Raw genomic sequence first — 14063 nt, 5'->3', positions numbered from 1 at the left:
TATATCACACTGTAAGACGACACTGAGTTAGCGAATCACCCTGCTGATCTAAAACCGCCTTCACGATCGTGTTATAAATAAGCGGCGATGATTTGCTCTGCTCCTAATTCCTAACAGTTTATACGGTTATGTTATACAAACACACGCTGGCAAAATCAACATCGGGAAAAATAGAAACTGGTGATAATTCGGTCGTGGAAAATCTTTAAACTTTAGTCTGATAAATCGAGCCAATCATTTTATTAGCTAGTGATTGAAGGACAAACCAATAAACCGTCAAACAAACACTTTTTTGCATTTATAGTATGGCTAGTGATGACATCATTTACCTACATAAAATACACATCAAAACAAAATTTAGATTAGAGTTACTAGTTAAAATGTAAGTGATCAAAAATGTATGCACTTCATCTTCATCTCAACCCATCACCGGCCCACTACTGGTCATAGTCCATCACACAGGAAAAATACGGATTGGCAGACTTCACACATCTTTGAGAACATTATAGAGTAGGTACATACTTTCAGGCATGCAGATTTCTTAAGGATGTTTTTCAGATAGTGGTGATAATTTTAATTACGTTAACTTAAAATGAAAGCTACGAGGGTTCCAAACGCGCCCAAGTCTGAGAAGAGCCCACAACAAACTCAGCCTGAGGTCCAACCCCGGACCCTCAGAATAGAAAGCTGACGTCTTAATGCTATCAGCGCTATATCCTACCTGTACCTGTCTATACCTTTTTATAAAAGTCTGTCAGAAAATGTATCACAGTACATGTACAAGAAAGTATTGTGGCTTTGTAGAGACAAGGCTCCACAAAGCCGAAATATTATTCTAAAGGCCGATGTACATTACTTTCGGCTGCGCACTGTACAAAATATTTTAGAATATAAAAAATACACATTAAAATTCAAATGTAGCTCTAAAGCCAACTTTCCCCAGTAACAGGTTTAACAAATAATTAAAAGTAAGCCACCGTGAAAACCTGGTTAGCAAACTTAATTAAAAAGTAAAAACTTGTTGAAAAAAAACACCACCCGCACTAGCCAGCACGTCGCATTCTGTTTTGTATGAACTTTGGCGGTGTTTCAACTTTCAACTGTAGGTGTAAGCTTTCCAATTTAACTTTCAAAGTTGCCTGGTTTCAAAGGGGAGTTAGCTTTGGATATTTACCTTTGAGTAAAGAGCCCTTATCGTATAAGTTTCAAGATAACAAACGTGGCAGTGAAGTTGTAATGCGCGCAAAATAAATAGTCCAATCTGAAGTTACGGGCATCCGGCATAGACTACAAAGTAATACACTAGCTCAACTGGGAATGCTGGGATCTATTTCAATTTTAAAGTGCGCAGTCATACGCCTCGTGAACTGCTGCGAGATTGCGGTAGAATGACAGCTACAATGTCACGATCCCAATCACCTATTGGTTGACGCTCGCTCACTATTGGCTACAATGCATTGTTGCAACAAGAATCGCACAAATTCAGCCAATCAGAACAATTGAGATTGCAATAATGATTGATGCAGGTTTTACGAAATTGGACTATGTACTTGTTTTACGCACACTAGGTAACTATATAGTTCACTCTGCTAGCGTAGTTACAGTAGGGTCTTGGGGTGCCAGCCAGGTAACCTCCCAGTGTGCCTGGGTGCTGCAGTATTCAGACTCGAGCAGTATTCGGGTCGGTGCACCCCGGTAACATGGCTAATAATAATCTCTTTTCGGGGATATTGTTAACCATGGCTAATGACCTGGCAGGGGGAAGGTTTCCCCGGGTGTCCCTCTGACTAGCAGAGGGCACAGCGGACGAGGCGGAGGATGGGACGCGGGCGACGTGCGCGGAGTGTGCAGTTGTCGCCCGTTGGGTCCCCGGGTCGGGAGGCGCACGCACTTGGTCGGTGCGCCTCGGACGTGCGGTGTGGGGACCTCGTGAGCGGGGTCCCCGGTGGAGGGTCCGCCTCAGCGGATGTCACTGACTGGGGTCGCGGTGGTTTGCTTCGCCGTTCACGTGACCCAGTCGCCAGGCGACGTGCAGGAATGCCGCTGGGTTTTAGTGGGTATTCCGGTCGCCTCTCGCCGGCGAGTTCCACATACCTTCCCTCCAGTTGGCTGGCTGGCTTCCAGGAGGGGGGATGCGTAAACGAATTTCCCAGCGTTAAAAATAAAAGGCACAGTAGAGTCTATGACTGTAGTAATAAAATGACGTGATTTTTTGTATAGCGGTAGTTTATGGGGCTAGAACTCATTGTTAAAGAGAATAATATTAAAAAATCACGATTTTTATTCTTAACCTAACTGTGGCTTATAAATAGGCTTGCAAGGCAGCCTGAGATCTATAAAGTGCACTTTGAATAATTTGTTCACACTAAAACGGGTCAGTGTTAGGTATACTGCTGACTAAATCTGTCTCATTTTAACGTCTGAGCAAAATCAAAGTACGCTCTATAGATCTCAGCCTGAGTTCAAATGAGATTTTCGCACAAATTGGAACTTACTTACCTAGTCATCAATAAAAAAGGTATCGATATTCAATTAGAGGGTCCCTTTGTTCAACAAAGTTCCCAGATCAATGACGCATCAAGTAGAATCATAAATGGCTCAAATCTCTGTTCGGGAAATCCAATTACTTTCCGACACGGGCGTCGGGATATGAAAGCGTTTCTGGTGTTCCATACAATATTACATATTGAAGATTGTGCGGTTCAAGAAATGAGCGAGGGTGAACACAGAATTTTAAATAAGGTCATCATCGTCATCATCAACCGATAGACGTTTACACCTGTACATAGGTCTCCTGTAGGGACTTCCACACACCACGGTTTTGCGCCGCCTGAATCCAGCGACTCCCTGCGACTCGTCTGATGTAGTCCGTCCACCTAGTGGGGGGTCGTCCAACACTGCGTCTTCCGGTGCGAGGTCGCCATTCCAGCACCTTGAGACCCCAACGTCTATCGGTTTTACAAACTATGTGCCCTGCCCATTGCCACTTCAGCTTATTATTTATTACCTACCTACTCTTTTAGATCGAGTTTAGAAGATTTAATCTGAAATTCAAGTCAAAGCTATGCCATCCCACAGGATTTCACCATTGAAATCCTTTTAGCGATTATCTTAATTAATATTTCATTCTTAATCATAGGATTAAGATCGGAATATTAATTAAGATAATCGCAAAGATGGCTTTCTGGGCTTCCTAAGTAATTAAACGTTGCGTTGCTTAGAATAATATTTTGTACAGAGGATTACGTTTTCTAATATAATAGTTAGGTAGGTCAGCTAAAGAAGAAATGAGCGCTCACCACACACACCACCTGGGTGACCTGGGTTCCTGGTGCACTTCGACCAACGGGTGTGCCAGATCCTTTTTTCCACGCACATGCAAACTATAGAACCAACTCCCTTCGGCGGTGTTGCCACTAGATTACTAGAAGGCCTTCCTAAGATACCTGTATAAACGTTGCTATGGATATTACCCTTTCCTATACCCAACCAAATTTCTGCTAGGTTGCTTAGGTTTCAACTCCCTGGAGGTCAGACGCATTTGCGACCAACTCAAAATTATGTGTCAAATTTTGCGAGGAGATGTTAATGCTCCAGAACTTCATGACCAACTGTGTCGCATACGTGTCCCTGAATCCAACAGTAATCTTCGTCCACGAAAAAATAAACTTTTCGTGGTCCCACATCATCGCACTGTTGCTAGATCTATGTCACCTATACCCCGTTCATTAGCATCATTCAACGCGCTTTTGGACAATAATGCTCAATGGGACCCATTTAATGATGGGTCTATAATACTGGTTCGGGAGTTACTGAAGTACGCTGAGAGCATTGCATGAATATGTCATTCAATGTTCTCAGCGTACATATTCAAAATTCTTTGATTTTTTATCGTTTTGTATTTTATGTCTTTTTTCTTGTACCTTTATTTGTATTTAAATTTATTATTAATCATCTAGTTAGTGTAAGTGGCACTGCCGTTCTAATTAGATATAAAATAAATAAAATAAATAAATAAATGGGGTTATTCAAAGGGCGGACCAACAAATTCCAGAAAAGTTCGCAACGCATTGGCGGTTCCTCTGGTACTGCAAATGTTCATGAGCGGCGGTAATCACTTAGCATCAGGTGACCCGCATGCTCGTTTGTTCCCTATTTTTACTAAAAAAAAAAAACCGGTCAAGTGCGAGTCAGGCTCGCGCAATGAGGGTTCCGTACTGTACTCTTATTATTTCTACATTTTGCACAATAATTCAAAAACTATGATGCATAAAAATTAAATAAAAATCTGTTTTAGAATGCACAGTTGAAGCCATTTCATATGATACCCCATTTGATATAGTTATCTTACTTCGAACATTAAAAATCCTAATTATTAGTTTATGAACACAATTAAATTTTTTCTGTGTGATGTAACCACAAATTCACGGTTTTCAGATTTTTCCCCTAATGTCAGCTATAAGACCTACCTACCTGCCAAATTTCATGATTCTAGCTCAACGGGAAGTACCCTGTAGGTTTCTTGACAGACAGACAATAAAGTGATCCTATAAGGGTTCCGTTTTTTCTTTTGAGGTACGGAACCCTAAAAATGACTGGATCCGTAGAGAACCAGAGTAACAGAGCTTGCGAAGCTGAAGTAATAATGGACAGGGCACAAGTAGTTCAAAAGACCGATGGGCGTTGGGATGCTAAGGCGCTAGAATGGTGGAAACCCCAACTAGGTGGACTGTACCCGTAGTACAAGATTTTACGTCTCACCAAACGAAACCAAATTCGAGAGTCGAAATACTTCCGCGTTACAGTAAAATGGACCTAAACAGCCTTGAATTGAAGTCAAATATTCAATGCCACTGATTTTAATTTCGCAATGTTTCCGCTTGGTGCGCTGGCAGTAGAAGTGTAGACAAACTTGAGCTTTAAAACAAGGCATTTAAGATCCAGTTTACTGTAACGCGGAAGTATTTCGACTCTCGAATTTGGTTTGGTTTGGTGAGACGTAAAATCTTGTACTACGGGTACAGATGACATCAAACGAATCGCAGGGAACCGTTGGATTCAGGCAGCTCAAGAGCGTGGCGCGTGGAAATCCCTATAAGAGACCTATGTCCAAGTGTAGAGGTCTATCGGTTGATAATGATGATGATGAATCTAATGAATATTACCTGCAAAACTCGAAGTCGTAGCACCAATGCGAGGGGGTACGACAGAGGGTGACGGAAGATCGTGCCGTCCCTCTCTGCCGTCAGCGGTGCCGCCGACTCCTTGCGGTGTGATAATGCTGCCTGCAATCATTGAAATAAATTAATATATAATACTATTATTTTTATTCATTACAAGTACCCTTACTAGGCGCTAGTGGTCTAAAACCATCTTCACATAATTGTATTTCCACATATTTTTTTTCTTTTAATACTGTGACGTCACATGGATTGAAATTGTAATGAATTTCTCAAAGAAAACACCGTTGCTTACCAATCCATGTGACGTCAGTCCGGAGTCAAGCCACCATATGAATATACTTTTAACATTTGTCAAATAGGTACCTCCTGTAATTTAGTCCTTACTCCATAGGCTCTTATATTTACTATAAGTACAGTGCGTCGTTGTACGAATTCATGCCTTTGTTTGTTTAATTGCCCGAAAAGCGGAGGGTCGCTACTTTGCTCATGTAACAGCTTAAATTACTCAGACCTTCCATAAGGTTGTAATAAGTATTATGAGTGCGTCGCACAAATGTTCAATAAAATACATAGACTATGATAATACCTACTAATGAAAATATTATGTTTATTTAAATATCTAAATAGGGTATTTTACCCTTTTTTGAAAAGTTTCATTAATTGATCCCTAAATAAACAACCAAAAAAAATTATAATTTTTTATTCTAATCGATAAGGGCAATAAAAATACATTTAAATTTTGCATGTAAAATTTCGCCGCGAAAAGCTACCCCGCTATCTTTTTAGGTTCATGAGCTGTCAGGACGTCATACGGATTAGTAAGCAACGGTGTTTTCTTCGTGAAATACATTACAATTTCAATCTATGTGACGTCACAGTCGGAATTAACATGGCGGCCACGCTGTCATGCGTACGTACGTACATTTTTTATTTTTTCTCGCTTGATGTATAATGCCGTCTTGTGAAGTTGCCAGTGCGCTTGCGTAGATAGGTAGGTAGGCAAGGCAAGTTTGCTTGGCAACTGACATTCGTTTACCAACTAATCCGAGATTATAGATACTTAACACTCTCTGAATATTAACGATATTCAATATATTATTAAACTGACGAAGAAGGTCGAAAGTACTTTGGTAGGCACAAGGTAAGTCATACCTAGTCAAGCTAAAGTCATAGTTTCTATTAGATACTTACCTAGGTGTAGCTGTACCAATTAGGTTTCAACATGGGGTTGTTCAAGGGGCGGACCAACAAATTCCTAAAAGGCCGGCAACGTATCGGAGGTTCCTCTGGTGCTGCAAATGTTCATGGGCGGCGGTAATCACTTAAGATCAGGTGAACCGCCTGCCTATTTGCTCGCTATCTCTATTTAAAAAAAAGTTTCCGCTAGGTGGACTGTCTGATGTCGTACCCCCACTAGGTGGACGGACGACATCAGACGAGTCGCAGGGAGCCGCTGGATTCAGGGGGTGAAAGATCGTGGCGTGTGGAAGTCCCTACAAGAGACCTATGTCCAGCAGTGGACGTCTATCGGTTGATGATGTGTGTGCTTAGCCTTAGTATCAACTAAATTATCAACTATCTTTGCACACTTTTTTTTAGCTATGGCCCTTGACTAACATTCTTCCTTCCCCTGCAATTAAGCGTGAAGCTTGTGCTATGGGTATAGGAGAGTATAGTGCAACGGGTGGGGTTTGAACCGGCGACCTTTCGGATTTCAGTCCGCACCTTTAACCGTTGAACTATTTTATAGGTTGGTACATAAAAATAAATAAATAAAATTGTCTGTCTGTGGTATGATGTGTGTTTGACGAACTAACTAACCTTTCGTGAACTCGTGTTATTTACGCAACCGGAACACCCTTTTATAAATTTTCATTTCGGACTGAGCATCAAAATTCAATTCCGAAAACTTTAAAAGGGTTCAAAAATAAAGTAATTCATGTGTTTTCAGAAGAAATGAGCGATTCCGAGAGTGATGAAGAACCAGAACAGGCCAAAAAAGTTGAAGAACATTCTTCAGATTCCAGCTACGATGAAGAAGAAGTTGGGGCAAAGCGTGAAGATGAAGAAGGTATGATATTAGCTCAGAAATAATTGCTAAATTGCCCGCGTGGATTAATGTTTTTGAAATCCCGTGGAAACTCTTAGATTTTCCGGGATAAAAAGTAGCCTTATTTTCCCGGTCTCGGACTGCAAGCTATCTCTGCACAAAATAGACGATGCCCGTGATTTCGTCGGCGTGGATTTAGGTTTTTTGAAAATTCCCTGCGTATTCTTTGATTTTCTGGGGAAAACTTGCGTCAAAATCAGTTATGCCGATAGGGCACGTAAAAACTTCGGCGGGGAGGGGCAATGCACGCACAACAGACGGAAACGTTTAAGTGCGGAAACCAGCCCAGAGCGAAGAAGAAGAAGAAGAAGGGCACGTAAAAATAACTGATAGACAGACAGACACATTTCCGCATTTATTAGTATAGATTTGCTCGATAGCATCAGAAATCAAATGAAGCAACCGCAATAAGGCTTTATTAATTAATGCACCCATTCGCGTCTCTTGATTAATACCAGAACAATGAACAGTCCGTATAATTAATTAAGTATTATTATGCCTAGAGTATATTCATGGGGTACTTCACGTTGACCTAGAATAATGAAAGACAGAAGAAGTATGTCTTATAAGCATAATTAAAGGAAAACACCCGAAAACCGTGTATTTATGGTTAGATACATCACAAAAAAAAATTAAAATCTATTCACAAAAAAATATTTTACTAAATCACATATATTATTAGGTATAGGTCGGCGGCCACCCATCCAGTTACCGACTTGGTTCAACGTTGCTTAACAATCGCAACCGATTGATATACCTACCTACGTTGTCACAACTAGGTCACACGTCCTCGTAAATCGCGTAATACTACTAAACTTAACTTCATATTTTATTCACGAACATTCCACTCTCTTTGCTTGATTTTATTGTTCGAGAGAAAATGAAATAAAAGCAAATATTAAAATCGAGTTTATTGTACTTTGCTAACATTGCTACGAAGTTTGAAATGATGTTGGCTTTGGTAAGCCCTGGCAATTCCACGTTCAAGTTAGACACATTTAATGGGTATTTATTTAACAGTAAAATGGACATACAGCTGAGTATAACCAACGCTAGCAAAAACTTAGCGTTATTGTTATACTACCTAAACACAATCCAATACCAATAACCATTTGTTTCATTTTGTAGTTTCAGTGATTTAGTATTTTTCACACCCGCAATGTATAGCGTGCAAAACTCGGGTCAATGCCCCAGCTACGACGCAGCATTGACTCCGAGTGGCCTACTTCCGCAACGTACGTTGACCCCTAGCGTCAGTCAGATATTTTATTTCCAATATATCGTTAACATGTACAAAATGAAGAATTTTTATTTATTTTCGCGTTTTTTTGTTGTATCATATCAGTAACCAACAGTAAACTATCATCACCTTTGTTTTTGCTACGTTCTGGTTGCACCCTGTATAGAAGTACGCTAGAAAAGGTGTGGAATACAAAATGAGAGTTATTTTTTGCGCAGATTCGTAACACCCCATCGATAGTACCGAGGATTAAAATTGACACTTTGTGTCAAATTAGTTTAGTTACGAGTACAGACCGTTCACTATAACTTGTTCCCTGACGTTATATTGGCACCATCGCAAATCACACAATATAAACCTTAAGTTATGAGGAATAAAGCAAACAAAGCAATGGTGCCAACATGACAGCAGGGGAAAAATTATAGTGAACGGTCTGTACGCGTTATCACTGCTGCTATCAGTGTCGCGAAAAGAGAGTTCCTTCAAAAACAGCTCAGCAATCGTAAGTCCAGCGTACGTGTATTGGTAGAGGTCAGCGACATTTAAGATCTATTCATGATTTCAAGATTTCCATATTTCACGCATTTGCAGATTGCATAGGGACCATAGGTCAAATCAAAAAAGTTTCAAAGTGTGCATGAAAAATTGTCAAATTGTAAAAAAACCACGAATAAAAAAACATTTAATCATTTTGAAGCTCATTTTGAAGCCGTGTCATACTGCGTGTCATTGCTTGATTATTATAATTGACATTATTGATTATTGTAATTAGTATAGTAGTGGAATAGACTGGAATAGTGTTATTAAATACTAAAGTACATTCAGCTGAATTAGTACACTGGTTATCACAAACGAATGCAGAGCTAATTTATTTATTAAATATTTTACAGGAAAGGGAGCAGCCGAGAAAATGGTGACTCAGCAACCGTTGCCTCGGAGAAAGCGATTTATCCCTAAATACGAAGTCGAAGGGGTGTTTAAATTAGTGCTCGGTGAAGAAACGCAAACGCAGATCGAGATGGTTATTGGCACTCATATTAACGCTCAAAATCCATGGAAGTTTGTTGAAAAGGAAAAAATTATAGACAGCATTGATCTTAATGGTGAAGCATCAGAATTTTTCCCTTTAAGGGAACATTTGAAAGATTATACAGAAGAATTGGTGTTGATGGGATACATTGTTGATGAATCTAAGCATGTTGATGAGTTTTATGTGTGCTTAACTAAAGAAGCGAGAGATCATTGTAAACAGCAATCTGACAAATTCATTAAAAGGCAACAGAAAAAACTTGAGAAAGCAGTTCTTAAGAAACCCATGCCGTGGAAGAGCTTAGGAAGCGAATCAGAAATAACACAATTAATACCAATCAACTCACGACCACTACTGGAAATAGAAATTAAGGCAAAGTTTCCTAAGTACTATGAACCTAAAAAGTTTAATATAAGAGATACAAATTCTGTTCGAGATGGTTATATAGAACTAACACCCTATAGGCAAAAGTTTAATAACATATATCGACAAAGAGTTGATTGTGCGTCACAAGCAGCTCCATCTACAGTTCAAAGTTATGCACAAACTGTGTTACGATATCCGAAAAATGTGTGGACTCAATCGATTGCCGATGCTTTAGGCAAAGTCACCATTACTGATACTGAAGCAGGTGGTGACACAGGGCAAGATAAACAAGAGGAAAACCAGCTCAAAGAAAAAGAAAGCTCCGACGAAGATGATGAAGAGTTCAAGGAACCACTAGATGAAGTTGGTCTACAAGCCTACAGAAACGCTTTCAAACGCATGCGTAGACCATCTTACGTAAAAATGATTAACAATTTTATGAGAGACAAGGTAACAGAAATGGACTCAATCATAGAACTGAATACTGTAATGGACATGTACTGTAATGACTATCCGAATCTGATAGCAAAGAAGGCCATTGATATTTATGATACGATGACTTTTGAAGAATACGTGTGCTTTACAGATATAAGAGCTAAAGATAAGTACATATCCAGCGCAGTTTTTCACCCAATGTGGTCTGGAATTGTAGCTATTTCCTATTCTGATGGATCGCCAAATGCAATGAGAACTTTAGGTTCTCACTCTGATCCTATCCAAAGAGCTGTATATGGGATTAATCCAGTTTTAATTTGGAGCCATATCGATACTTTACTACCGAAGCTCACATTAGAAGCTCCGCGAGAGGTCAAAGTCCTTTCTTTTTGTCCATTTCATGAGAATATCTTAATAGGTGGATGCATCAATGGTCAAGTTATTGTCTGGGATATAACAAATAAGTTAGAAAATGTTGATAAAATAGAGGTATTGAGTGAAAAAAGAGAGAAATATCGAATAGCAATGAATGCTCATATGGAGTGGATGAAAAACGTACAAGACAAATCAATTGTACAGTGTACTGCTTTAAGTAATTTAATGACCAGTCATTATGGAGCTATTACTGCTATTAACTGGCTATCACCAAATTTTAATGTTACTACAACTGGAAAGTGTATGATGATGGCAGATTCAAAAAAATCAATGATGATTTTTACTGGATCAGAGGATGGACTAATATTAATTTGGAGCTTGTCTGTGGAAAATGTAACCTTGTCCGAAGGGAAAAAAGTAAAAAAATCTAAAAGAGTAAAAATAAAGCCTCCAGGCTTACTAGTTGACATTTCGCCATATAAAGTTTTAGATCGTAATTTGCAACCTTGTTATAAGATTCATTTAGGCGTTGCCGGTCATCCTCAAACTTTGCCTCTTCAAAGTTTCGGAATGAATCCTCCGGTAGTCAAATACACGTACGCTCCGAGAAATACAGGGACAGGAAGAAAATATTTTACCTGTGAAATTATACCACAAAGTGAATCTGAAATAAATACGTTACTATACTGTGGTTCACAACATGGTGAATTGTCTAGTATAACGTGGGAAGGACATGAATTTAACACGGGAGAAGTAGTGAACTCTGAGTATTGCGATATAATGTTTAGTTGTCACATTCACGACGGCGCCGTAACGAGAACGCAGAAAAATCCCTTTATCGATCATATGACACTCACAATTGGTGGCAAAATTTTTGCTATTTGGTCAGATAAATTGAAAAGTCGACCAATAACTTGGAAAAAGCGACCTTGTCGGTTAACTGATGGTGCTTGGTCACAGTATAAGCCCAGTTTGCTGTTTGTTACAACATCTGAAGGCGATTTAGAAACTTGGGATCTTCTTGTGAGAAGTGATCAGCCTATATCCGTTCAAACACTCTCGGGTATGATGCTTACTAGTGTAAGTTTGCACACGCTTCCTTTAGCCAAAAATATAATCGGGGTAAGTGACATAAATGGCGCTTTTAGAATGTTTTTATATCCACCAATTTTTATGATTGAAAATCCAGCTTATAGAGGGCGCACTGAAAACATGATTGATAGGGAGTTGAAAGTAATGAATACTTTTAGAGAATGGCAAGAGGAATGGATGAAAAATAACCCTGAGATTTTACTTGAAATCAGACGAAAAGAGGGAGAGTTGTTAGCTTTAAAAGAGGAAGAAAAACTTAAACAGCGGGAAGAAGAAGAAAAAAAGCTTGAAGAAGAAGCGGAAGCCAAACGGCAACAGAAATTGAAGGTAATAGGCCCAGAAGAAAGATGGCAGATGATTATACAGAAACTTATAGAAAAAACCATTGCAGTTAAAAAGAGAATAAACAGAGCTGAGTTAATTGAACAGGAGAAACCATTGAGAGAGTTAGAAGCGCAACGGTTAGAGAAAGAAAGGCGAATGTTGGAAATTATGAAAAATCAAAAAACTATTTTTAATGATACAGTCGCTATTCTATTTCCAGAAGCTATCAAAAAAGAAGCTAAAGTAAAAAGAAGTTACCTTGGGGACGATAAGAATAGTCTTAAAATAACTTATTTAGAGGAGTACGAAGCATTAAAAGATACTGCTGGCAGAACTGTGCAGGAACATCCATATAAGATAGCTTTTTCCTGGGAGAACACTTTGGCTGAAGGAAAAGAAAGAAGACTGGCGCTTAACGCTCATGAAGAGTTTATTAAAATGCATCAATGTAGATTGGATGATGATGGTGGAGAAACTCCGAAAAAACCAACAGTTCAAAAGATTTTGGATGAGATAGAGCAAACGGAAGTAGAAGCAGGTACTACAGATGGTTAAGTTTTATTATTTTTTTCTAGTATTTATTTCAATATCTAGTCATTTTATTGTGTGTATTTGTGTTTTATTAAAAAAAACAGAACTGGTAATATTCTTTTTATACTTTAACCTCCTTCCTTCCTTTCCTGCATTCCTTGTTTTGGGTTCCTTCTAAATATTATTCTAAACCATAAAAGAGGCAGGTTACTTTCAAAAATATTGAAAGACGTACTTATTCATTTTTAACCGAAAACTCAAATAATTTTCGTGGATATACCTAACTTGAAAAATGACCTAACTTCATACAAACTTTCATCCCCTATATCACGCACACATCCGACCCGAGTCCGTGAAAATAGTAAATAATAATCACTTACCACATTCAGCTCCTCCATGTCGTCATCACACGTGAAAGATGGCGTCACACATAGTTTTCGCTTCATAAGTCCCTCGGTGTGACACTTCACTATAGAGATCACTATCACATCTGGAAAGAGGAAAAAATATTTATTATTATGATTTACGAGATTCGTTAATACGAATCTCGAAATTCGCTTGCTTTTTCAAGTAGTGTCGGTCGTTACGTTACGAGTTTCGTGCGAGTTTCCAATTTACATATAAATCTATAACTTCGCATATTATGGTTTTATTTTATTGGTCGGCCGGCCACTTCGAATCGTATTTTTACGAAAACTAATACGAATGAGTGCACAAACGCCCTAATCAAATTTTAGTTGTGAACTGCCCATGAGTAAGTAATTTCTTTTTTTAAGTTAAAGTAATCTAGACTGTATTATGATCACGATCACACTGGGTAGAAGAAAAGAAAATTCTTTAAATTTATACGATTCGCTTGCCCTTTGTGATGTCCAATTTAACAAATTGGAACGAGTGTCGTCTACAAGTGCAATCCACAATTTTGTTGACGACCAAATTGCGGGGATTGTTCGATGAAAGAAATCGATTTCAGGATACCTGCTGCTCGATTGCGGTAGAATGACAGCTACAATGTCACGATCGCAATAAACTCTATTGGTTGACGCCCGCTGCGCTCACTATTGGCTACAATACATTGTTGCAACAATAATCGCATAAATTCAGTCAATCACAACAATTGAGATTGTAAAATAATAAAATAATTGATGCAGGTCTTACGAAGCTCACAGTTTTTTTTGCCCAACTGCGGCGAAGCCCAAAGGAGGGTTATGTGTTTAACCTGTTGTATGTATGTCCGTTCCTATGTTCACTTGTAACAACTCAACTATGGCTCAACCGATTTTGATGAATGATACGTGATTAGATTCGTCTTGATGATCTTGATATCGCGAGCAGAGTGAGGGAACTCTCGGTTTGATCCTGAATCGACAATATGTC

General features: G+C 39.0%; 2 protein-coding genes across 4 annotated transcripts in view; one reads left to right on the top strand and one right to left on the bottom strand.

The window, feature by feature from the left end:
• Nucleotides 1-14063, bottom strand: part of LOC117987008 (uncharacterized) — a 46604-nt gene that overhangs the window by 5665 nt on the left and 26876 nt on the right. For all 3 annotated transcript variants that reach the window (XM_069502342.1, XM_069502343.1, XM_034973965.2), the window contains 2 exons: nt 13067-13176; nt 5166-5285 (listed from right to left, as the gene is read on the bottom strand). In XM_069502342.1, coding sequence (XP_069358443.1) covers nt 5166-5285; nt 13067-13176 — 230 coding nt within the window. The remainder of the gene's footprint in view (nt 1-5165; nt 5286-13066; nt 13177-14063) is intronic.
• Nucleotides 9431-12710, top strand: mmm (missing minor mitochondria). Its single transcript, XM_069502364.1, has one exon. The coding sequence runs from the start codon at nt 9444-9446 to the stop codon at nt 12708-12710; it is 3267 nt and encodes a 1088-aa protein (XP_069358465.1). The 5' UTR covers nt 9431-9443.

This window comes from Maniola hyperantus, chromosome 12, assembly GCF_902806685.2.
Source record: "Maniola hyperantus chromosome 12, iAphHyp1.2, whole genome shotgun sequence".
In the NCBI taxonomy this organism is placed as follows: domain Eukaryota; kingdom Metazoa; phylum Arthropoda; class Insecta; order Lepidoptera; family Nymphalidae; genus Maniola; species Maniola hyperantus.
The sequence above is the reverse complement of the archived record's forward strand: the minus strand, read 5'-3'. Positions and strand labels throughout refer to the sequence as shown.

Excerpts from the sequence above, each read along its gene's own strand:
- mmm (XM_069502364.1), top strand. The coding sequence starts at position 9,444 with ATGGTGACTCAGCAACCGTTGCCTCGGAGAAAGCGATTTATCCCTAAA.